At 37.8% G+C, this 26,855-nt stretch overlaps 1 protein-coding gene across 11 annotated transcripts in view; it reads right to left on the reverse strand.

Annotated features, from left to right (window-relative positions):
• LOC115222095 (disks large 1 tumor suppressor protein) overlaps positions 1 to 26,855 on the reverse strand; it is a 598,849-nt gene that overhangs the window by 175,163 nt on the left and 396,831 nt on the right. For all 11 annotated transcript variants that reach the window (XM_029792201.2, XM_029792206.2, XM_029792205.2 and 8 more), the window contains 4 exons: positions 17,014 to 17,080; positions 8,546 to 8,682; positions 7,420 to 7,564; positions 1,966 to 2,092 (listed from right to left, as the gene is read on the reverse strand). In XM_029792201.2, coding sequence (XP_029648061.1) covers positions 1,966 to 2,092; positions 7,420 to 7,564; positions 8,546 to 8,682; positions 17,014 to 17,080 — 476 coding nt within the window. The remainder of the gene's footprint in view (positions 1 to 1,965; positions 2,093 to 7,419; positions 7,565 to 8,545; positions 8,683 to 17,013; positions 17,081 to 26,855) is intronic.

Consider the following 26,855-nt stretch of genomic DNA (forward strand, 5'->3'; position numbering starts at 1 on the left):
GTGGCCCCTGGGCAACTGATTAGTGTGCCCATACCTTAAGACAACCCTGCATTTAGACTCAACCAGCAACTTCAGTAGTCTTAATATCAAAACAGTTTTACTGCTTCTACTCAAGTGTTTGTTTCCAAAGTCAAGATCTTAACATCTTACACCAATTTCTCCCACTCATTCCATAATAAGTTCTCTCATAAAGTTGCAATTTCAACCAGCTCTTCCTATTTCAAGAAGACATCTCACCTCCCTTAAAGTGGTCGCTGTGGTCAACACCCTTCCTACTAAACTATGAACACTGAAAAACCAGTTCAATAGAATGTTTTAATAAATTATGGTAAAATCTCTGCAACAACATTGAACGGTTGACTGTATTCATATTTGCAGTAAAATAAGAAAAATAAAAAGTCAGAGTCAGTAAGTCAGAAATACAATTAAGGTATGGCTTAGAAAGGAATTTCGTTTAGTCAGTGAATGTTAAACTGGAAAAACTAGTTTCTCTCTCCCACTCCATCTATCCACACACACAGCCTTTAAATCTAAGGGAGGTAACTGGAAAACAGGAAGTTATTGAGGAGAGCCGACTATTGTCAGGGAGAGTCTGTTGTTATAAGGGAAGGAGAGCACTGAACTAAAATAGACTCACTTGATGTATGAGAGATATTTAGATAGGTCTAAAGAATAAGCAATTGTCTAAATAATGCACTATTTATGTAGGTCTGAGATAGGCCAGAAATATAGGGTCAGTGACATCGAGTAAATGGCTTAGGAGCCTCGCTGGAAGGAGTAAGGGAGGTGATGTGAGCAGAAGGATGTCTGGCAGGGGCTGCTTTCAATTTGGAGCTGTTGCTTGGGATGGACGCAGTGGCCGCATCAGTCCATGAAATTTGTTGTTTAGTCCTGGCCAGAAGTTAGGTGGCTAAGGCTCCTAAGGATTGTTTTGTAAAGGGGGAAATGTAGTCTGAAAAGAAATTATCCATAAGGGAGAGGATTAGGTTTTTATCACAGTTCCCCCAGTTTCATGTGCATCAGGTTGATTTCTACAAGGCAAGAACTATTTCCCCCCTTCTTTCATCAAAATAGTCCTTGACACAGAAATTGTTGAAGAAAATAATAAACTATATAAGAAACAAATTTGGATTACATTAATTCATAGGCATATGAATACATGAGTGTGTGTGTGTGTGTGTGTGTGTGTGTGTGTGTGAATGCATGTGGGTGTATGTCAGTGTGTCATACTGCTACATGGAAAGTTTTAAATATAAACACAGAACATCATACATAGAGAGAAAAGAGAACATTGTGTTGTAAACTAATTTATCTTTCAGATGTCAGTTCTTTACATAATCACAGACTGTATCCAACACACACACACACACACACACTGCTATATTAAAAACACTATTATCTGTGTCAAAGTGACCATTCCAACATCAACTACAATGGCTCTGTATGAAACCTCCCTTTGGAATTATGCAACATGTCAAACCAATGTTCAACACACCGTCACATGTGGCGTTGGACGCATGTTGAACCCCACCCACTTTCCTTTGCCAGAACAAGCTCCCCAACTGCTTGTGTATCCAAGTACCCATTCCACCCTTCCTCATTGTCCAGTACATTCCCATCAAAAACCAATATCCAGCATACACCCCCTCCCCCAGCATCCTGGACACACTCCCTCATCTCACCCTCCTCCTCTACCAGTGTCCAGGACATACTTCCCCCATCTCACCCTCCTCCTCCAACGTTCAGGTCAGGCCATCCCCATCCACCCACCAACCCATCCTCCTCCTCCCAGGACAAACTCTTCTTCCTCATCTTCCTTCACCAGGGTCCACAATGTATTCCACACGGCCCTTTGCTTCGTTTGTGTCCAGGACACACACACTCTCCTCCCACTCCACCCTTACACAGTCCAGTGGACAACAACAACAACAACAAATTGAAATGAGTTAAAAAAATTGAACTTACGGAGAGTCAGGATCTGTCAGTGGACGTGGAGTAGTTGGTCGTTGGAATGTCGAGGTATTGTGGGGAAGGGTCGTGGTGGTGGTGGTTGCTGCAGTAATTGAGGTGTCTTGTACATCTTCTGATCTCACTGAAACAACAAAGACACACACACAGTCTTAGCAAAAACACAAAAAGACACACACACAATCTTAGCAGATAAACAGAAATTCTTGCTTGATCACTCTTAGCTCTCTCTCTCTCTCTCTCTCTCTCTCTCTCTCTCACACAAACACAATCATTTGTTGAAGTATACAGAAGGATATACATGATACAGTAAATGTAAACAAAGACGCCATGGTCACACTTGACATATTTACAACAGGAGTAATTACTTTTAACCTAATCTTTTATTTTTTATTTGTTTCAGTTATTAGACTGCGACCATGCTGGGGCACTGCCTTCAAGAATCTTTAGTCAAATGCATCGACACCAGTACTTATTCTATCAGTCTCTTTCACTGAACCACTAAGTTACAGGGATGTAAACACACCAGGCACTGGTTGTCAAGTGGTGGTTGGTGATGAAGAGGGGAAAGATGCATAGATACAGACACACACACACACACATATATATATATATATATATATATATATATATATGCACCACACACACACGATAATGATGATATACACACAAATATATACAAGTTTCTTTGAGTTTCTGTCTATCAAATCACAAGGGTTTGGTCAGCCCAAGGCTTTAGTAGAAGACACTTGCCCAAGATACCATACATTGAGACTGAACCCCAAACTCTGTGGTTGGGAAGCAAGCTTCTTACCACACTGCCACACCTACAGCTATACACACATATACACATATCTGGTACATGTGTAGAGAAAAGCCTATGTATGTGAAAGAAAGAGTGTGCATGAAAACATGTAAGCACAGGTATTTCTAGGAAAACATTCATGAAAAGTTCTGTGAGGACAGGGGAGGAATGGGACATACAGGCTTGACCAGCTGGAACTATGTAACAGCAAACCTGTACTAAGATGGTTTAGGATACTGACCATTTCTTTTCCAAACTAAAGTGATGGTTAAATTCAGCAGTGCTTCAAGTGGCAGTAACCCTTTCAGTGTGTACAACTGCTCACCTGTTTGTTGGGAAGGACCTAGAAAAGGTGAAATAAGCACAGGCCCATTGCCAGACTTTGGTGCCAGGGCAGGGTTTGCTTCAGAATATTCTGGGAGGACACTTATTTTTAATAATGCTAAAGTGGAGTTAATCTGAAGCTGCACCATTGAACAACGAGGGGGTAGTGCCGTTCAGTGCACCACCATAGTGATAGGGCAGGCATATACTCACAATGACACAATAGCGTTTTTACATACAGTGTATGCTTCAGTGTCATGTTACACACATATTATATGCGACCAAAGAAAAGAAAGATTAGTTTGTTTTTGTTGAAAGTTGAATGGAATAGGATACAAAGAACTTCTGACAAAGCAAACAGGGCGAACATGTGGTATAAAACCGACAAATATCAAGGAGTGATGTTTGTAAGAGGTCACAGCCCATGGAGAAGTAGCCTGTAGATTTAGAAAAGCTCTGAAGGAGACTAACATCAACATTAAAATTGTTGAAAAGTCAGGGAACTCCGTCAGATCACAACTATGTAGGATGTACCCCTTTGAAAATACCATATGCACCAATGATAACTGCATGGTATGTAGAATTAGCCCTGGCATTAACTGTAGAACTCGAAATGTAGTTTACAGCATAATTTGCATATAAGGTGCTTGTAAGGACATGAGCATGATGTACATAGGGGAGACATCTAGGAGCATTGTGGAACGGATAAATGAACATCTAAGACAATATGACGACAGAAAACAGTCCTCCATACTCTACCAACATGCCAAAGACCACCATGGAGGTAACTTGGGTCAACTTGACATCCGCATCTTATCCAAGCACCCAAAAGACCCAACACTCAGACAAATACAGGAGTATGTCCTTATAACTGAAACCTCCCCAATACTAAATAGGAACTATACACAATAAATATCATACCTCCATACCCACAGTTTACACAGGTAGAGTAGAATAGTTAGTGGACCGTTAGGTAGATAGATGTATGTGTGTGTGAGTGTGTGTGTATGCACATGCATTTTTGTTTTGTATGTAAGCATATGGATATGAAAATAAACAGATCAACATAGAGACGGATAGGTAGATAGGTTATGAGGACAGACATCCACACATATAGAGATGCACATCCATACATACAAACATGGTACATAGTTGCATAACACACACACACACCACACACACAAGGAGACAGAGGTGCATACATATACAAACACACGCTCACACACACACACACATACATACATACATAGAAAATACACAAACACGGACATGCACGCACATGAATATGCAGGATACATACATACTGATGCACACACCTACATACATATATATATATGCATACACACACATATATACATACATAGACATGCATACATACATACATACACACATACATACATATGTATATGCATGCATAGGCACACACACACACACGCACACTGACCCACACACATGCGCACAAACAAACAAAAAGGAATGCAGTGTAAATAACGGACAGAGTCTGGACTATTGAAAAGATTGCGAAAATTTTAAGAAAATGAAAATAAGAAATAAGTGGAAATTTTACCGGTGAGTGTGTTACATTATAAGGCACAAAAAGAAAATCACTCTCCCCAGACACAACAGTTGAAAGTAAAAACGAAAGATATCATACATATTCTAAACCGCCATTCCTTACCTTGAATTCGGATAGTTAACATAAATAGTAAAAGAAAAAAGAAGCCTAAGCTTAAGATAAAGAAAATATATATTCATTTTCGCCAAAATGACGGAAGAACGAAAAAAAATTGAATTGGTTAATTTTTCTTTCACCAACGAAGTAAGGGAAATAAATCATGTTTAGAGTTACTTCCCTTGAATTTTAGTCCGCGAATGTAATTTCCTCGCCGAACTATCTTCACAGCTGATTATGTTTATAATAATCGAATGTTTGTGCTGAATATTAGTTTACTCTATCAAATTCATATTGCCTGTACAGGTGCACGGTGTGATGCACGTTAAATGTCGATGTGATCCCAGTGCAATGAACACAACGCATTGCCCTGTCCGGGAATCAAACCTGCGATCGTGAGGGGAACACCTTGACCACAATCGCCAGTTTCTGTTAAAATACATTTCTAACATAATTTCCTCTAATACTTCGCAAAGTAATTCACTAGTAACGACTTCAAATCGTGTCAATACCTAACAAATTACATCCAGATTACGCTGTTTACCTGTAGCTTCATTTTTGGTTTTCCTAATCAATTTTACTTCACGTCATCAAATATAATTATATCTAATTTAGTTACAAGATCAGCAACCCTAAAGGAAGGGGTTACTTGCTCACACTGACCCCCAGTATTTGACTGGTACTCATTTTAGTGACGTCCAAAAGATGAAAGGAAATACGAAGTTGATTTTTGTGGGATTTACTGCAAGGGATTTTGTCCAACACTCCAATACCTTCCCCCAATTAAGTGCTGAGTAAATAAGACAAAATACTACATACAGCAGATAAGTATTTGGAGTTCCAGATAAGTGACCGGAGGTTTGTAGCTGAAGGACATCTCACTGACCGTGCAAAATACTAATCTCTCAAAGGCCCAGCTCACCTTAATTAAGTAGGTGGCACGATGTAGGGCAGGTGGCACAATGTAGGGCAGCAGGTGGCACTTGTATAGTTGTAGTTTAGTCCTTACTGTTATAGATCAAGCCTTCCAATCATAGCCCAGATATAATCACAGCTGTATAGTGTACAGTATAGGCAGTGGAGGCTTAGTGGTTAGGGTATTCGGCTCATGATTGGAAGGTTGTGAGTTTGATTACCAGCAGTGCATTGTGTCCGTGAGCAAGTCACTTTACTCCACGTTGCTCCACTCACCTGGAAATAATGAGTAGTACCTCTATTTCAAAGGGCCAGCCTTATCAAATTCATGCTGAACCTCCCTGAGAACTATGTTAAAGGTACATGTGTCTGTGGAGTGCTCAGCCACCTGCACACTAATTCCATGAGCAGGTTGTTCTGTTGATTGGATCAACTGCAAACCTCATCATCATAGTTAAGCGCCAGTTTCTTCTTTTTACATGGCATGAATGATGCACAGGCATATTTCATGCATTCCAATTTCAGAAGTGCATATTCAGGAGAAAGGTTTTTAGTGCATTAAAACTTATGGGTGGTTCAATTTCTCATATAGGGCCTGGAGTGGTTTTTTAAGTCATTTTTGGATGGAAAAAGTATGTCTCATAAGCCATCAAATACAGTATTTACTAGTTATGTTACATTAGTGTAGGCACTATAAAACTGCAGGATGTTTCATGGTTTACAGTACTCCTGTCAGCATTCTTGTCATTTCGATTACATCAATCCCAGTACTTCACTGGTACTTCATTCTATTGACCCCAAAAGGACAAAAAGCAAAGATGACTTTAGCAAGATTTGAGCTTAAACCGTAAAAAGCCAGACTAAATGCCACTAAGCATTTTGTCAGACTGGCTAAGGATTCTGCTAGTTTGCCACCTTAATAATAAGAATCCTTTCTACTATAGGCACAAAGCCTGCAATTTTGTGGGGAGTGGGACAGTTGATTACATCAACCCCAAAGCTTAACTAGTACTTATTTTATCAACCCTGAAAAGATGAAAGGTAAAGTTGACCCTGACAAAATCTGAGCATAGAAGTGAGAGAAATGCTGATAAGCATTTTGTTTGACTTGCCAATGATTGTGCCAGATTTGCACCTTAATAATGATTTCATATTGTGGCACAAAGCCAGCAAGTCTGAGGGAAGGAGGTAAGTTGATTACATCAACCCTGAAAGGATGAAAGACAAAGCCAACCTCAGCAGAATTTGAGCTCAGAATGTAAAGATGGACAAAATCCTAGTAAGCATTTGGACCAGCATGCTAACAATTCTGTCAGCTCATGCCTTAATAATAATAATATAATAATAATAATAACGATCCTTTCTACTGTAGGCACACGGCCTGGATTTTGTGGGGAGGGGGACAGTTGATCACATCAACCCCAGTACTCAACTGGTACTTAATTTATCAACCCGAAAAGGATGAAAGGCAAAGTTGACCTCAGCAGAATTTGAACTCAGAATGTGAAGATGGACAAAATACTGCTAAACATTTTGCCCGGCATGCTAACGATTCTGCCAGCTTCCTGCCTTAATAACAATAATATTAACAACAACAACAAATAACTAACTATACAAAAAACTGTCACAGATCAAAAACTGACCGACAAATACAATCAGTATGACCACCACTACTGTCACAAACCATCTGAACAACAGAAAAGCAAAGTGTTAAGGAGAAGAGCAAAATTCTTACTTTGGCTTGGCGAAGGAGCATCAAGAGGTACAGAATCGTGTATGTACGAGGATTTGGCAACCACTAACTTCACAACATCTGACGTCGCTTTGAGAGCTGCAACTGCTTCTTCATGTGTCACGTTGTCCAAATCCTCATAGTTCACCTTTAAAAAACAGAAAGACCAAGAACCTCAAATAAGTCCAAAAGTTAACAAGGAGTTTAATTAAAACTGAATTTCTGACATTACAACATGCAATTTAGCAGAAATAAAAAAAATCCATGTCTACTGCACACCTCTTTTAATAACATGATGTATTGCATGTGGTCAGCAGGGGACAATACACAAGATCAAAACTAAATACTTTCAGACAATGAAACATGGAACAACAACAGAATTGGAAGATGTTTGTTGATGTAGATACTGTTTCAGGTCTGACCAACCCAATATATTTTTTTGCTGCCTTGTATGAACAAGATAATGCTACATGTGGAATCCATAACCATTTTGAAGACAGGAGGATTTTTTTTTAAAGAGAACTAAGGCTCCACACACATACACACCTACTTTTTCTAATGGACCATCAAAAATGAAAAAAACAAAAAAAGACGTGTGTGTGTGTGTGCATGCAGTCAGGCATAAATGAAGTGTTTATTTTTTTATTTGAAAATAAGAGACTTTCAGGAAGCCATATGGATCTTATTACTGCTCAAGGTGTGCTGATCTATTAAAAATTGATGACTGCAGGAGATAACATCACTTAGCTGCCATTGACAGATGTGAGCCAGTCATTCATTAACAGACACCTATGAACTTTACTATTGACATTTAATTACTGACAAGTCAACGTCACTGTCCAAGACCAGACTGTCATTTATTTACTGTCAATATGTCAATAAGTGACAGCCGTCAGTTATTAGCTGAAAGGTGACAACTTTTACTAACTCAGCTGAACAGCGATGAACCTGTTGGTTGTTGACAAATACTGTCAACTCAACAGCTGTACGTGATACGTTGACCACTGTCAGCAGCCCTATACGCCAACAAACGGGCATAAAACATACTGGATTCATTACTGAATTCTATCACCAACATACAGGAACCAAACGAGAACAGTTCAAAGATTAAAGGTGAACAAATACTAACCGACAGCAAACGGTCACCAACTTGCAGACGGCCATCTTGTTCAGCAGCCCCACCATCTATTATTTTGGTTACAAATATACCGTGGTCATTTGGAATGTGTTCATTGCCCACACCTCCAGCAATGCTAAAGCCCAAACCTGAAAAGAAGAGAGAGACAGGTGTCAGATTTTAGATGTTCCTAAAGAATTTGGAGAAAAACAGAGGTAATTAATTATTCTTATACATCTGTAATGCATTTAGAAGTGTATAACGGGAAGAATTTAATAGAAAAGAGTAGAGTCAACACTGGAAGATGTGTAATATTATATTATATTATATTACATTATATATATATATATATATATATATATATATAACAGCAGTTCAGCACCACCATATTATATATACTGGATAGTCAGAATAGACAATATATACAACTGTTGGTCAATATAAATAAAATATATATACTAGTTAGTCAATATGAATATAATAAATACACTACCTGGTCAACATCAACATAATATATATACCACTTGGTCAATACCAGCATAACATTTACCAGCTGGTCAATAGCAACATAATGTATTCAATAGCTGGTCCACAACAGCATAAAACACTATTTGGTCAATACTGATATATGCACCAAATGGTCAACACCAACTGGTCACTACCTACATAATATATCCACCAATTAATCAACACCAACATAATGATCTATCAAGCTGAGCAAAATTGCAGTCATGGTAGATACCAGTATCACGCAAATTGGCACCTGTGCCAGTGGCACGTAGACAGATCCCAGTGTCATGCAACTGGCAGTCAAACCGTTCAACTCAAGCCAGTATGGACAACGGACATTAGGTGATGATGGTGATGTGCCAGTACCACCTCACTGGCCCTTGTGCCGGTGGCACGTAAAAGCACCCACTACACTCTCGGAGTGGTTGGCGTTAGGAAGGGCATCCAGCTGTAGAAACACTGCCAGATCAGATTGGAGTCTGGTTCACCAGACCTCAATCAAATCGTCCAACCCATGCAAGCATGGAAAGCAGACGTTAAATGATGATGATGATACATATATATATATATCGTTTGTTAAAAACATAAATCCAAAAGAAGTAGCACACCCTAAGATGAAGAGCAGTATATATTCAAAATGGGGAAGGCCAGCTTATGGGGATTACCTTAGGTTTCCATAAACCATCCATAAATGGTTTAGCTTTATGGCTAATCGTCAGATCCCAAAAACCTCTTGGGCCAACAGGTTTTTGGGATCTGAGGATATGCAATAAAGCTAAACACTTTATGGGTGGGAAACTTAAGGTAATCCCATAAACCAGCTTTCCCCATTTTATATATATATATACATGCACACACCAGTTGGTCAACACACACGCACACATACCACCACCATCACTAAACTATATAACACACTCCAGTATATAAAGTTAAATTCATTTTACTAGATTCCGTCATAAAAGATTGGTTACATTGAAATTTTATTGAAACAATTTATCATGTTAATTATTAGTAATACGAAAATGTCAAACATATTTACAGATTACCGAGATAAATTACTCAGAGATGCCATCAGTATGAAAATCCAGAGTTAAGTTGGAGGTGAACATATTTAATGCTGAGCATCAATTATCTAATTATAAATACTGATTACAGATAGAAGAAATGAATTTTAATTCAATATCTAATATTTAGCAGTTTAGCAAATATGGGAGACAACTCTAGTTATGCTTCAATCTTCTTAAACCTCCTCTGCTCCACTGTTCTTACTGAAATTACCAAGTAGGTAATCATAACTTGTGTAGGAGTGAATAACTACTCAGAGATGCATCTGCTTCATAAATTAGCAGTCAAGCAGGAGTGAACATAGTTAATGTAAACAATCATAATATTTAATTAAAAAAGACTAATGAGATAGCAAGAAGAGAATATTAACAAATTACATCAATAATTCTAACTAGATACCTGATAGTCTACCTTATCAAAATTTACCATTAATTAAATAAACATATTTAAGTGCTGCAGTAGAATAATATTGGGGGTGAGATAACTGCAAGTATATTTGATAAGTAACATTAATATTGAGAGTCCTACCAATTATGGAAGTAATTATAAGATTACATCAGTTCTTAGAACAGAAATAATGTTAGAATTAATAAACTGATTCCCACATACAGAACTGCTTGGTTAATATGCAATATCATTGCAAATGATAATAATAGCATTTTGCTAAGAGCAGAGGCTTTATGCACTGGAACTATAGAAAGTAAAGAAAATTACAAAGAGAGGCTTTTGGCTGAGAAACTGAACATGAAGGGGGAGGGTATGGAATCACATGTTCAATTCTAAAGACAAAGTAACAGGAGAATATTCATGGAATTCTGTTGTGTCTGGGGAGAGTCATTTTCTTTTTGTGCCTTATTATTTAACACACTCACCGGTAAAATTTCCACTTATTTCTTATTTTTATTTTCCTAAAATTTTCGTTGCATCTTTCAACCTTTTTCAATAGTCTTAACTCTCAAGACTATTGAAAAGGTTGCAAGATGCAGCGAAAATAAGAAATAAGTGGAAATTTTACCAGTGAGTGTGTTACATTATATGGCACAAAAAGAAAATGACTCTCCCCAGACACAACAGAATATACTTCAACACACAAACTCATATAAAGAATCTTGCAAACCAAATCCAAAAACGAAATATTCATCGATTTGATTGACAAAAGATGATCTCAGGAGAGAGACAGAAAGTTTGTTGGTAGCTGCTTAGGATCAAGCACCAAACACAAATTCAATAAGGAATATGTCATACCCAGATGAAACAAGTAAGTGTAGGTTATGTAGGAAGAAGGTAGAAAGTCTAACACATATCATGGGAGCCTGAGACATGCTTGCGCAGAGAGGGTATAAAAGGCATCATGGTAGTGTTTGCACCCCAACTGGTCTTTATGCAAGAAATATGGGTTCCCAACCACTGAAAAATGGTATTAACACAAACTTGAGAAGGACCTAGAAAATCAAACTGTGAAATGCCAGTGGGACCAATTGTGATTGGAGCATGGAATCTGTTGCACCATTAAGGCACTGCAAAAGACCATGCTTTTGGGAACGGCAAATATTCTGTGGAAAGTACTGTCTACCTGAGGTAGACTTGATATGGTGTCGGTTAAATGATCCACTGTTAACCAGATGACCACTGTGTAAATGAAGGAATAAGAATAATTATAATAATCATCTTTTATACTATAGATACAAGGCCTGATATTTGGGGGGAAGAGTATAGTTGATTACATCAACCCCAGTACTCAACTTGTATGTATTTTATAGACCCCGAAAAGATGAAAAGTAAAAAAACCCCTTTGAACTCGGAATGTAAACACAGAAGAAATGCTGTTAAGCACATTGTTCAATGTACGAAGAATTCTGCCAGCTCACCACTTTAAAACTACTACTACTACTACTACTACTACTAATAATAATAATAATAATAATAATAATTCTTTCTACAAAATGATTTCAAATTTTGGCACAAAGCCAGCAATTTCAGGGGAGGTGATAAGTCAATTATATTGACCCAAGTACTTGGTTGATAAATATTTTATCAAACCTAAATAAGGCAAAGATGACCTCAGCAGAATTTGAACTGAGAACTGCCTTCATATTATTATTATTATTGTTGTTGTTGTTATTGTTGTTAATAATAATAATAATTCTAGTTGATTACATTGACTCCCCCACTCCAATGCTCAAATGGTACTTATTTTATTGACCCCAAAAGTATGAATGGCAAAGTTGGCCTCAGCAGAATTTGAATTCAGAATGTAAAGATAGCTGAAAATGCTGCCAAGCATTCTGTCTGACATGTTAATGATGTAGCCTTAATAATAATAATAATAGTAGTAGTAGTAGTAGTAGTCCTTTCTACTAAAAGCACAGGGCCTAAAATTTGGGGGAGGGGACTAGTCAATTACATCGACCCCATTTTTTCACTGGTACTTAATTTATAAACTGCAAAAGGATAAAAGGCAAAGTCGACCTCAGTGGAATTTGAACTCAGAATGTAAGGTCGGACGAAATACTGTAAAGCATTCTGCCCAGTGTGCTAACACCTCTGCCAGTTTACCACTTCAATAATAATAACAATCCTTTATACTGGAAGCCCAAGGCTTCATATTTGGGGGAAGGGATTAAGTCGATTACATCAACCCCAGTGTGTAACTGGTACTTATTTAATTGACCCTGAAAGGATGAAAGGTGAAGTTGACCTCAGCAGCATTTGAACTCAGAACATAAGGTCGGACGAAATACTGCAAAGCATTTCGCCCAGCATGCTAACAATTCTGCCAGCTCACCGCCTTAATAATAATAATAATAATAGCATTAATAATAATAATATTAGTAATGGTTTCTTTTTGTTTTCTTTTTAATAGCCTATAGATATAAAACTGACATAAATTTATTGCATATAAATGTGTGTGTATGTAGTTAGGATATTCGTAAGCGTGTGAACAGCTGAAAGTTGGGCGGTGGGATGATGTGTGTATGTAAAACGAGAGAATGTTTGCATGTGCGTAAATGAGTGAGCTTCCAGACATGAGTATGTAGAAGTGTGTTTGTCCGTGTGTGTATGTCTGTACATACACAGATACACAGACACACACATGCAGACGTCTGACTTTGTTATTCTGTTGTAATGTGAAATCTATTACTCCTTCAATAATATCACATCCTTAAAGTGAAAGCTATTATGCTCCACTAAATCTCTATGATACCTCGTTGCCTCCTTAATACTGGAATGGTTTATCAAAGAACTAGACAGAATATAGGTAAATCACGATTAATGTATTCTTACCAATACTGCTTCTTCTAAGCAGACAACAAAGAAAAAATGGCTTTTGGTTTTATTTTTTTCTCTCTCTCCCTCTCTGTATATATGTATATATATATATATATTCATTCATTCATTTATATTTTATTATAGAGAACATATAAGAGAACAGATCAGACATCCTATGATATGTAAATAACCATTGAGGTAATTTCGATAATCAAATATAACTAAAGTGGATATTCATCATGTCTAAAATCCCTGTATAGATAGATAGATAGATAGATAGATAGATAGATAGATAGATAGAGAGAGAGAGAAAAAATGGATGTATAGATAGACAGATGAGTAGATTGAAAGAGAGATAGATGAATGGGTAGATAGATAACCAAGATAAATTGAATGACAGATAGATAGGAAGATGGAGAGGGAGATGGATGGATGGAGGGAAAGACAGAGAGATGGATGGCTAGATAGATAGATAGATGGTGAGACAGATGAATATATAGAGAGATAGGCAAGAAAGATAGAAAGACATAAGAAGATAGACAGAGAAAGATGGAGAGGTAGAGAGCTGAAGAGATGGATTATATACTGTAAAAACTGGTACACTTGGTTGTGATGGGGGATCCAGTTGATCCGATGAACAGAACAGCCTGCTTATGGAATTAATGGGAAAGTAGCTGAACACTTCACAGACAGGTGAACCCTTAATGTAGTTCTGAAGGAGATTCAGCATGACAGGGGATGTGACAATGCTGGCCCCTTTTGAATTATAAGTACAACTAACTTTTGCCAGCTGAGTGGACAGGAGCAATTTGAAATAAAGCGTCTTGCTCAAGGACACAGTGTGCTGTTGGGAATTGAACTCATGATGTAATGATCACGAGTTGAATACCTTAACTACTAAGCTACGTGCCTTCACAGTTAGATTGTACATACACATGTAAGTATATTTGTGTGTGTGTGTGTGTGTGTGTGTGTAATCTGACTCTCTCTCTCTCTCTCTCTCTCTCTCTCTCTCTCACACAAATATACCATTAACCTTTTTGATACCAACCTAGCTGAAACAAACCCTGCCTCTATGAAACAAAATCCCAATTTTAAAATGATCTTAATTAAAACCTTCCACCAAAATTTCATGCTAATTTTTGTTCCCACCACCAGCTAAATAGTGACACAGATATTTTAATAAATTCCATAAGAAATATAATAGCAAAAGGGTTACAAGACTATTCTGAGTGTGGAGTAGCTTTATTATAGTTTTAGGCTTAACTATGTGTTAGGTATCATAATTAACTATGTAAAGGGTGAAGACCCCCTTCGGTCATGAATGACCATGGGATTGCACCTAGAAAGTTACCCTCCGAGGCACAAGTCTGGGCAAAGCTGTTTATGGAAGAGCAGCAGTCACCCATGCATGCCAGCCTCTCGTCTCCATGTCACCGATGTTATCCAAGGGAAAGGCAAGAGCCATTACAGCTTGGCACCAGTGACATTGCAACTCATTTCTACAGCTGAGTGAACTGGAGCAACATGAAATAAAGTGTCTTGCTCAAGAACACAACACACAGCCTGGTCCAGGAATCAAATTCATTACCTTATGATTGTGAGCCAAACACTTTAACCATTGAGCCATGTAATAGGTCAGTATTATAATTAACAATGTGATGAGGCAGTGACAGAAAATATCAAATAGACATCCCAAAGGAATGGGGACAGCCAAGGAACCCAAAGATCAGTGGTTCTCAACCATTTTTTACTTATCGATTTCTTTGATTATTATTTTATTCTTGTGGAACCCACATGGTCCACTTGATGTTTAAAAACTAGTTTTATAGATACTGCTTTCAAAATTCTTATTTTGCTTTTCACTCGTTCACTTGTGTAGGTCTGCAATGGTACTCACTGAAAGAACTTGTTTCAGTGGCCAGAAACATGTTCAACTGTGTAAAATGTTAGCGAAAGAAACAAATCTGTTTCTTACAATAAATACATCCAAAGTAAAATTTTTTCATGAAATCCTAAAATACTACTATGGACCCCTAATTTACTGTTTTGCTTGAGTGGACTCCCAAAAATTTTATATGGACCACGTGGACCCTGGTTGAGAACCAATGCCATAAATCTAGGATTATCTTTATTGTCAAAGCCTAGTACCTGCTACTAGGTGTGTTCTTTGGCCTACAGGTTCATACTGTATCTCCATTCACTCGGGCCACCTTGCCAATGTCCTCTACTTTTCAGAAAATTTGCTACTTAACAGCACCTTCTTCAATTGGTGGAACTAGAATAAGTTGGCCAAAGAGAATAGTGTCTATTATCAGTCCTGGCAATCTTATTTGCCATACACCCCTTTTACATTATTATCACCAGTAGAAAACTGTGTGCAGTTCCTGGCCAAAGGAAGGTTGTGGGGTGTTCCTCCCTCTCGATGGACATGGTTCATAGCTGGATCTGTCCTTCACAGAACAACAGTAGTTCCACATCAATCAGTCAGTAAAGCTTGGACCCTGAATGAGTGACTGCATAATGGCATCATTACTCTGTACACATTGACAGACTCAGCTGATGGTGCTACTGTGCAGGTAGAGCTTACACTAACCTGGCAATGTAACAATAACACCACCAGTAACAATAACAACAAATAATTGGTCTTTTAATATAAGAACATAGGCAGAAATTTGAGGCGAAGGTGTCCAGTTGATTAAATGAACTCCAGTACTTGATGGGTATTATATTTAATTCACAGAAGGAAAATGAAAGCTGGATATAAACTCAAATGGCTGCCAATCCATTACCTTAGTAGCATTAATAATAATAGGTTAAAAAGGCTTGAAATCTGGAAGGAGGGGGCAAGTCAGTTACACTAATCCCAGTGTTCAAGTGGTACTTATTTCACTGACCCCTGAAAGATAAAAGGGAAAGTCAACCTCAGAACATAAAGCCAAACAAAATGCTGCTAAGCAGTTTTGCTTGGCATGCTAATGATTCTGCCAGCTCATTGTCATAATAATAATAATAATAATAATAATAATAATAAACCAACAATAATTGGTGCACTTGACACAACACCCAAAATGCTACCTAATAAGGGCTGGAGGAAAATGGAACTGAGACTTGCATTGTTTATCTGCAGAAAAGTATGATCCTGTATTCTGTAAGGGTCTTAAGAAAGATTCTTGAAACTTTAGGAGACTTGTTGTCACCAAGGTCAGCAACTTTAAGAGGAGCAGTTAGTCAATGTTACATACCAGTACTTGATCGGTACTATCTTTCATTGGCCCCAAATGGATGAAATGCGAAGTTGCTCTCAGCAGGATTTGATATAAGAATTTGTGGTAACTAAATACCATAAGGTCTGACACACTAACAATTCTGCCAATTCTTCTTCTTCGCCATTGCTGCCACCGCCAATTCCAACCACAAGAACCTTTCCTACAACAGGCAACAAAACCTGAAACTTTGGGGAAGGGGGCTAGTTAATTACATCGGTCCCAGTATTCAAGTCTGCCTCAACAGAATTTGAACTCAAAATACAAAGGCAGACAAAAATGCCAGTGAGTAGGGTGTCTGACATGCTAGCAATTTTGCCAGGTTACTGACCTTACTAACAACAAGAATAAAGTGAGTTTTCTGTTTACCTTTGTTCCCTTTTACAAGTTTTATATGTATCAGATTGTTTTCCAGTGAATTGGGTCTCTTTACAAACTGCAACAGAAAAGGAGAAAAAAAATGAGATAACAGTTTACTATGGCAGACAAGTGTAGTCTAATACTCTCACTGAAACAATATGCAAACAACAACAACAACAATAATGGTTTCAAATTTTGGCACAAGGCCAGCAGGTTTGGAGGAGGAGATAAGTTGATTTTGTTGACTTCGGTGACCAATTGGTGCTTATTTTATCGATCCTGAAAGGGTGAAAGATGAATTTGACCTCAGTATAATTTGAACTAAGAATGTAAAGACATGAAATGCCACTAAGAATTTTGCCTGGTGTGCTAATGATTCTGCCAGCTTGCCACCTGAATAATAATAATAATAACAAATGAAAAGAAATATTACAAGTAACTGCAGAATATGTGGAGATGGACAAGAAACAATAAATCATATTATCTCTAGCTGCCCAGTCCTGGCTAAGAAGGAATATATTCACAGACATGACAGAGTTGGAACCTACATACATTGGAAGCTATGCCAACATTATGGAATAACAACAGAAAAAAGATGGTATAGGCACACACCAGAAAAGGTCACAGAAAACAAGAAAGCAACCATACTCTGGGATATGCCGATACACACAGATAGAGAAATTAAGACCAACAGACCAGATATAGTTGTCAGAGATCATGAAGAAAAAAAATGCTTTCTAATTGATGTATCAATACCGGCAGATGACAACGTGTCTCTAAAAGAAATGGAGAAACTCTCAAAATACAAAGACCTGGAAATAGAGGTAACTAGAATGTGGAACCTGAAAACAGAAACAATTCCTATCATAGTAGGTGCATTAGGCATGATAAAAAAATATTCAGACAAATACATAACAAAAACACCAGGACTTACAAACACATATAACATACAGAAAATTGCACTACTAGGCACTGCACACATCCTACGCAGAACACTTTCCATACAATAACCATCAGAGCATCACAACAAATCACAGCACATACCCAAGGCACACAGAGCTGCGCTCGGTAGTGAAGTGAAAGCACGCTATAAAAATAAAACTACTGAATAATAATAATAATAATAATAATAATGATGATGATGATTTTGAATATTGGCACAAGGCCAGCAAGTTTAGGTGGTGGGGGTAAGTCAATTACATCAACCCCAGTATTCAACTGGTACTTGTTTTATTAACCCTGAAAGGACAAAAAGCCAAGCTGACTTCAGTGGAATTTGAACACAGAATGTGCAGACAGACGAAATGCCACTAAATATTTTGCCTGGCATGCTACCAATTCTGCCAGCTTGCCACCTTAATAATAATAATAACAAATGTTCTTTTAGCTGATTTAATCTGCATCTTATTCTGGAAAAGAGCCAATCTGTGACACGGAGATTAGTGTCTGAGCAGTGTAGTTTCACTGGAAATACTTAAGACCTGTCACAGACGATGATTTATCAAAACAAAAGTAATTTGCTTTCTGCTTGTGTGTAATATCCTCCACGTATTTGATCTGTTCTTTTCTGGTTGATAAATCTGAGGGTTTTTGACCTTTTAAAGAGAAGATCATTTAAAATCCATTCGATGGGATTTCTATATTTTGAAGTTATTATTTGCTGGAACAAGAAATCTTTATTAGTTTTAAGTTTCTAATGAGTTTGGAAAGACATTTTTTAAAAAACATATCAGTAAACATTTTATATACAATAGAGGACAGCTAGTGTCTGCTCTGATTAAAAATATTCTGTAACTTTTATGTGTGTGTATATATATATATATATAAAACCCTTTGTGGGTAGTAAAGAAATATATATATATAACCAGCATACAAAGTAGATAGACAAACAGATAGATAGGTAGGTAGGCAGACAGATGGAGAGATAGATTGATAGATGGAAGATGGATAGACAGACAGACAGATGGATGGATAGACAGACAGGGGATACAGACAGATGGATAGATAGATAGATGGGGAGAGAGAGAGAGACATTTGGTATTATAAATGAAGACTAAAACTCAATATTCAAAATAAAATATGCTACATAAAGGAGAGTATTGTAGTTCGCTTGAAGCATTGTGTATTGTTTGTAAAGAATAAAAAGTTTTGAATGGTACAAAACAATGCACTATAATACAAACAATGGGCTATATACCTGTTGTAATTTTAGTCATCCAAAGTCAGATATTTCGGAATAATATTCCTTCTTTAGATATTCTTAGATGGAGTCACTGACAGTTTCAAGTATTTATTAAGTGAAATACATGAAACTCTCATACTTAAAGTCACATACTTTATAACTAACTGAATAGGTAGACAAATATTTAGAGAACATTGTATATTCACAATATCTAGGAACAGAAACACAGCTGGTCATTAACAACAAGTGTAGAAGTATACAAAATTCTGGCACCCTAGACCTTGGAAGCACTAAACAAACTTTAGGAAACATTTTTTCACGCTGAGAGTTGCTGAAGCATGGAACAAACTGCCGGCATCAGTTGTTAGTTGTCGGAGCACTGCATCCTTCAAAACTTCCATGGTTTCTGAGATTCGCCAACACTACACCTGATTTTCTCCCCTCCATACACACACAAGCACGTATCTGACTCATGCATTGTTCGCTTTCCAGACATTTGTACATTACTGCAGATGCTTTATACGCACTTTCTGACAAGTTGTGGTGCACCTGAGCACTATATACAATAATTTCATTATTATTATTTTAAACCCTAAGTCACTAGAGGAAAATATACGTCATGCATGTACACACACACACACATACATAAATGGACGCTCAACTGACCCAAATTTATGGTATCACATCCATCACAAGCATTTTCACAAAATCACACAAGCAGTCATAAATAACCAAAGACAGAAATTTAATTAAACAGTATACACAATCACTGATATAATATGTTGACGAAACAACATAATTTATCATATATTGTGTTATTAATGTTACAAAAATCTACAATCAATGCATCAAATTTGCTGCTGCCATGATTCTTGGAACCATGGAGAAAAGAGGGGGAGGGGAAAAGCAAACAAAAAACACCTCACAGGTTTAGTTGAGATGAAACCAGAGAGGCCCCTAAGGGCACGATACTTCTAAACAGTTACACTGATTAATGGACACACATAATGTTAATTGCTCATCAAATAATTGTTTCATTCCTATCTATGGCACAATTAAGAATTTAATCACAAAAATACACCAGAACGGATGCATTTAATTCCATCAACCTATGGCTCCTTTACACAATCTGATCACCATTGCCAATACCAATTGACTTTATAACAAAAACGTACTCCAGAGTCATGCAACACTGGTTCCATTAAATAATGGAAACATTATCTTATCAACATAGGAAGAATCTTCCTCCATTCTGGTCCACCATGTGTCAGCTGTCCCTAGTGATGGCTATTTTAGTTAAGTCATCTCCTTTATCCTTGCTTAAATGCATCAATGCCACTCAAATTCCTTGTTCAGTCTTACTGGAGTCCAAGTATGTTGCATTGGTTTAAATCACATGGTAAATCAATGGACTTCAGTGTTTGATCATTGTTCAGTGAAGCTCCATGTTTGATCAGAGCAGATCAATATCTGATGATTGGAGATTAGTGTCTGTTTAATATAGATCAATGTCTGATCAATGTAGATCAACATTCAAAGACAGTTTGTATCTCTTATCAATATCTGATCAGTGTAAACTAGTGTCTGTTTAGTGTAGACTGATGTCTGATCTGGTCAACCTACATGTTCTGCATTTTTAAACCGAAAGACATTCTTCAATTGTTTATGTAATCACCTATTTTATCCCTTTGGCATTTAAATGGGATATAATCTGGCCTAACAATTATATCTGTCTTATGTTCAAACTGGCCAGGTCTGGCCTCTCGTATCTACCCTACCATGCCTTTCTAAAAATATAAACAATCAAATTTTCAAAATCTTGAAACCACAAGAAAATACATGATAAATTCAAAACAATGGGAATAAAAAAGCATCAGAGTTAAGAGAATAATCTGAATGCTCCAGGGTTAAAGATGGAAGAGGCTGTTGAGGCGATTAGACTGTTACATTTAGTAAATTAAGGGTCTATATATATAGGTCTTTTAGTGACTTGTGTGGGCTCCAATTTTAAACATAATAGGGAATTTGTTGAGGGAGACCTGTGAACAAGTTAAGGACCTCACATAAAAACTGTCTAAATGACTTAAGTGCAGACAGGTGAGTTGCTATAACAACGCAATAGTAAATACAGCGTTCAGTTGCCAAATTCTGAACATCTACCACTAATTGTTGACAAGACTGTGAGTTGTGCAATAATTAGCAAAAACATTGATAAAGTGTGGAGATCAACAAGATAGAAATATCTTCTCAGTAGATCTGAAGCTCTATCATGTCCTAACTCACTTGCTTAGCTTAATGAGCAGATCAAAAGTAATTTGATAGCATAACAGAACTGCAGAAGACGACCAAAGAGATTACCAATAACGATAAGTGTCATTGTTAGCAATTTTTCTATCTGACTTTGTAGAAATTTGCAAAAAAGAAAAAAAAAAGGAAAAAGGACCTCTGCATCTGTTCGTCAGTGTAACTACATATATATACACACACACACACACACACACATATATATATATATATATATATATATATATACATACATGTTCATATCACACACATGCACATAGCTATACATACAAGTATCTGTTTCAGATTATATTATAAAATGATGTAATACATGCACACGTGTGAGTGAGTGTGTGTGTGTGTGTGTGTGTTTGTGTGTGTGTATTATGTAACAACTTTTACCCAAGTTTATTTATAGTGAAGTGAATACACATTAAGCTGACATCAGTAATTACGAAAAGGAATATTTAGCAGAGATTTCCTTGACAGATAATGTCCTGGAGACAACACAGTTTTGAGGAAGAGAATTTCAGTTCTACTGGCTGTTCTTATTGTTGATGTTGTAGTTGTTGGTGATGCAGTTATTTTCACTTGGGGGAGGCAGGGGGGACAGGGTGTTGGGAGTAGTGGCAAACACCTTTGATGTTGGAAAAGGCTCGGAAACATGTGGTTTGATAGATACAAATATATACAGAGGGGGAGGGTAGACAACTACGAAAAGAGAGAACGTGTGTGGAGGGGAGTGAGAGAGAGATTACAAGAAGATATGTGATATAGATTATGTGGCAGATTTATTGCCAGATTTTGTAGACAGAAACTGAAAGAAGCCAGTTGTACATCTACTTTACATGGTCGTAAAGGAGTGCCACCATCATACAATTGATGTTTGTTTCCAATCTTCTGTGAAACATGTGACTGGTCAGGGGTAAATATTTCCTTACTTGAGGAAAAAGCTAGGGTTGGCAACAGGGAGCACATCTGGCCATAGAAAATCTGCCTCAACAAAACAAATTCTGTCTGATCCAAAGTCAATATTATGATGATGATGATGATGATGATATGGATTATCTAATGGATTACTGTTAGATATCTAATATGGATTATCTGGTGGATTACTGCTAGATGTACAATATAGATTATCTGATGATTTACTACTAGATGTGTAATACAGATTATCTAGTTAATTACAGCTAAATATGAGATATGATTTATCTGGTGGATTTCTGCTAGAAGCTTGATATAGATTATCTAATGTCTAACTGCAAGATACATAATGCCAGCTGACTAATCTGGTAGATTATCCAGTGGTTCACTACCAGATGTTCTTTTTCCAACACTGAATTCTCTCCACAATTTTGAGGGCTCTGAGTTCCACATACGTCTACTCAGTACTGCAGTTACTTAACCCCTTGCGGATGGATTTAGCATTGACAGGGTGTTAGGCCATTCAGTAACTACATAAGTTTTCATACAAGGAATTTTACAGATTCTTCTCAGTGTGGTATATTTGAAAACATGGGGCCTCACAGAGCGACACATTACACTGCTCTCACACACACAGTGTTTCAATGTGCTCAGTACCGCTTCCCTTGAAACCATGAAGTTGGGAAGTAAAACTTTTTAACCACAAAGCCACGCCTGTGCCTAAACTCACACACACACAGGCCTTTGGCAGGATTCTACGTACTGCGATATGGTGGCCACGAAGGGAGTTAGGGATAGATGAATGGCATGTGTGAGTCGTGTAACCCATATACGGATGTGCAGTTAGCAAGATGAGAGATGCAATGAAGACAATGATGAATTTAGCAGACAGGAGCCCACCACTGCTCAATCCTCAATCAGAGCACCTGAACCCTTTGGCATTCTGATTACTCTATCAAATGCAATGTTTGTTTATTCCCATTGCTTTGAATTAATAAGGCATCACCTCACACCTTTGACATTTTGATGATGTGATTGTTTTTAGAATGATGTAAGGTTCGTGTGAGAAATTGGATCTGGATGATTCAAAGAGAAAACAGGTAAAATATTTGGGCTGGATGTGACTGGTTTAAAATGTTAAAGGGTCAAGCCATTGCAGAAGGGTTTAACTTGTTCATTACCATGTTTCTGTTGAAATCTCACCATCTTAATTTCAAAAATAATGATCATCAGAATCAAACACACGGTCATAGCAGCAACAAGTGGAGGCGCAATGGCCCAGTGATTAGGGCAGCGGACTCGCAGTCGGTGGACCGCGGTTTCGATTCTCAGACCAGGCGTTGTGTGTGTTTATTGAGCGAAAACACCTAAAGCTCCACGAGGCTCTGGCAGGGAGTGGTGGCGACCCCTGTTGTACTCTTTCATTGTACTCTTTCGCTCCAACTTTCTCTCACTCTTTCTTCCTGTTTCTTGTCCCCAACTTCCTGCGCAACCGCTGAGCCTGGAATTCGCATTCATCCATCCATCAATGCTCTTGGTGTCGGGGGTTGACCTGCTTTCTCTTTTGCGGGTTTTACGAATAGCAAAGGACCACATTTTGGACTTCTCTCACTACAGACAAATGGGACGAAGACTGCTTCGCTCAACAAACAAACAAAGCAGCAGCAACAACAACAACATTAACTACACCAGATTAATGTCAGCAAAAACTATTCATAAACGAATTACTAATTCAACCCCCAAAATTGGCAAGATAGCTGTCTGCCATCAGTTGGAGCTAAATGGATTTCTTAGCGTGTACTGTTGGTAGTGGAGTCTGTCTTAATTGGCTTGTTAATTAGTAATAAATCATCAATCAGTGTATTGGCAGTAGGTAGTAGGCGCCACAGAACTTTTACTGGTTCCTCAGGGAAGCGTGAGTCAGTGTGTGTATGTCTGTATGTAAGGATGCGTGTATAACTTGTTTAAGGATGTGTGTGTATGAGAATGTGCATGTGAGGATGTGTGTGTGATAGAGTAATTGTCAGTGCATGTGTGTGTGAGTAACTATGCATGTGCTTATGAATGTGCCTGTGTGAATATGAGTTTTATATGTGCGTATGTGTGAAAGGTATGTGCAGACGTGTGTGGTGTTGTATCTGCATTTTGTGTGCTGAGGATAACTGTTAATTTGAAAAACACACAAGTATCATTCCCTTACACCTGATGTCATTAAGTGCACTGGACTTGAAAGTTTCCTTCCAGTTTGTCCTACCAGCTGAGGGTGATTAGAGGAAACACTTTGGCCCTTTGCCTATTTATCACATGATACACAAGACATGTTTCCCTGGCATTCATGCATCAGATATTATGCAAATTCACCATTTTTTTCAACCATCAGAGTAATTTGGGATTCATGAAAGGAAAGGTTTATATTGCTCAGAACACATGAAACCAGGGTAACTAGAAGTCTGAAACCAAGCATGGGTATATCTTAAGTCTGCTTTTCTGAGTAGGAGGAAGGAAACAAAGAAAAGGCACTTTATAAAATGGTTTCCTCTGAATTACATCAGGGGGTCTTCCCCACAACTAGGGAATATTTCTTGAAATTCTTTATTGTTGAATTGCTTTTTTGATACTCCTTTTTCTTGATATAAATTCCATATTTGTGGATTTCCTTTTTTGCCCTTCTATTGTCCTCAATGTCTGGAATCCTTGTGGCAGAATCATGACCATGCTGGACAAAATGCATAGCAGCATTTTTCCAGTTTTACATTCAAATTCCATCGAGGTCTTTGTCTTTTATTCTTCAGGGGTTGATAAAAATAAGCATCAGTTGAGCACTAGGGGCCAATGTAATCACCTCAGCCCACTTCAAAGGTTCTTCCACTTCTTCTTATTAGTTATCTTCAAGTCTGGAGGCCCATGACTTTTTATAGACTGATAAGTGGGAAGAAGGAAGATAAAATTAAATAAAGGAATCCCTAATTAAATATGATTCAGCCCAGACACCCTCTGCAGCAGAAAACGATTGAAAAAATATTGCTGTAGCCTTTTTCATGTTACTCTATTGGTGCTACTCCAAATCAAGTTGATGTTTTATAAAAAACAGAACAGGCTCTGGTTTAAGTCAGTCTTCATCAAGTAGACCCAATAAATACCTATTTCTTTATTACCCACAAGGGGCTAAACACAGAGGGGACAAACAAGGACAGACATAAGTATTAAGTCGATTACATCGACCCCAGTGCATAACTGGTACTTAATTTATCGACCCCGAAAGGATGAAAGGCAAAGTCGACCTCGGCGGAATTCGAACTCACAACGTAACGCAGACGAAATACCGCTAAGCATTTCACTCGGCGTGCTAACGTTTCTGCCAGCTCGCTGCCTTATACCCAATAAATACAGGTGTTCCAATCAAAGGTATCTTGTTTTTCATTCAATTTAGAGCAGTGGTTCTCATCCATTTTTTCCTTATGGACCCCTTTGATTCCTATTTTACGTTACTGGACCCTAACATTTAATATTTTTATTAAAATCCATATTTTCATAATTAAATATTTTGTACATTGTGGAAGTATAACCTATTTATTGCACATAAATTCTGACAGCAATGTGTCATGTGGACCTGCATGGGTCATGTGGACCTGCATGGGTCATGTGGACCTGCATGGGTCATGTGGACCTGCATGGGTCATGTGGACCTGCATGGGTCATGTGGACCTGCATGGGTCATGTGGACCTGCATGGGTCATGTGGCTGAGAACCACTGAGCTAGAGATACATAATCTAATATGCCCTTATGGCAGTGTGTGACTGGAGGGAAAGTTGGCTGCTATTACAGCAGACAATCAATCACACAGAGGCTCATTCTTGAGTGTGTGTTTGTGTACATGGATCTTTGTTGCATGTGTTTGTGAGTTATAGGTATATGTGTATATGCTTGTGTTTATGTGTGTGAATATACATATCTATATATACCTGTGTTATTGTATGTGTATATGCATTTACCTGTGTATATGTCCCAATGTATGCACGTCCTTTTGTTGTATATAAATGCACGTGCCAGTGAGTGTGTATGAGAGAGAGAAAGAGGTAGAGAGAAAGAAAGTGAGAGTGTGTGTGTGTGTGTGTGTGTGTGTGTGTGTGCATACATGTAAGTGTGTGTGTGTCCCCCACATGTTGTAAGCAATGAATATCCCCTCCTCATTTAGCTCTGCTTGATCACACCATTCCCATGAGATTAGTAAATCAAATCCTCAGCAAACTATTTACAGATCAGGCACTGGGGAGCATCGGTGAGTTTCGGTGAACATGTATTGAATGCTGTTAGTGTTAACGTACACACCTGCAGACATCATCATCATCATCATGATCAATGTTAAAACAGACAGGTTAACGATGATGATATTTGAAGTCTACCAGCCTCTAGTACCATCTCAACACCACATCTTTCTGTTCTACCCACACCACCACCACC

The sequence above is a fragment of the Octopus sinensis genome, linkage group LG19, assembly GCF_006345805.1.
Source record: "Octopus sinensis linkage group LG19, ASM634580v1, whole genome shotgun sequence".
Lineage (NCBI taxonomy): Eukaryota > Metazoa > Mollusca > Cephalopoda > Octopoda > Octopodidae > Octopus > Octopus sinensis.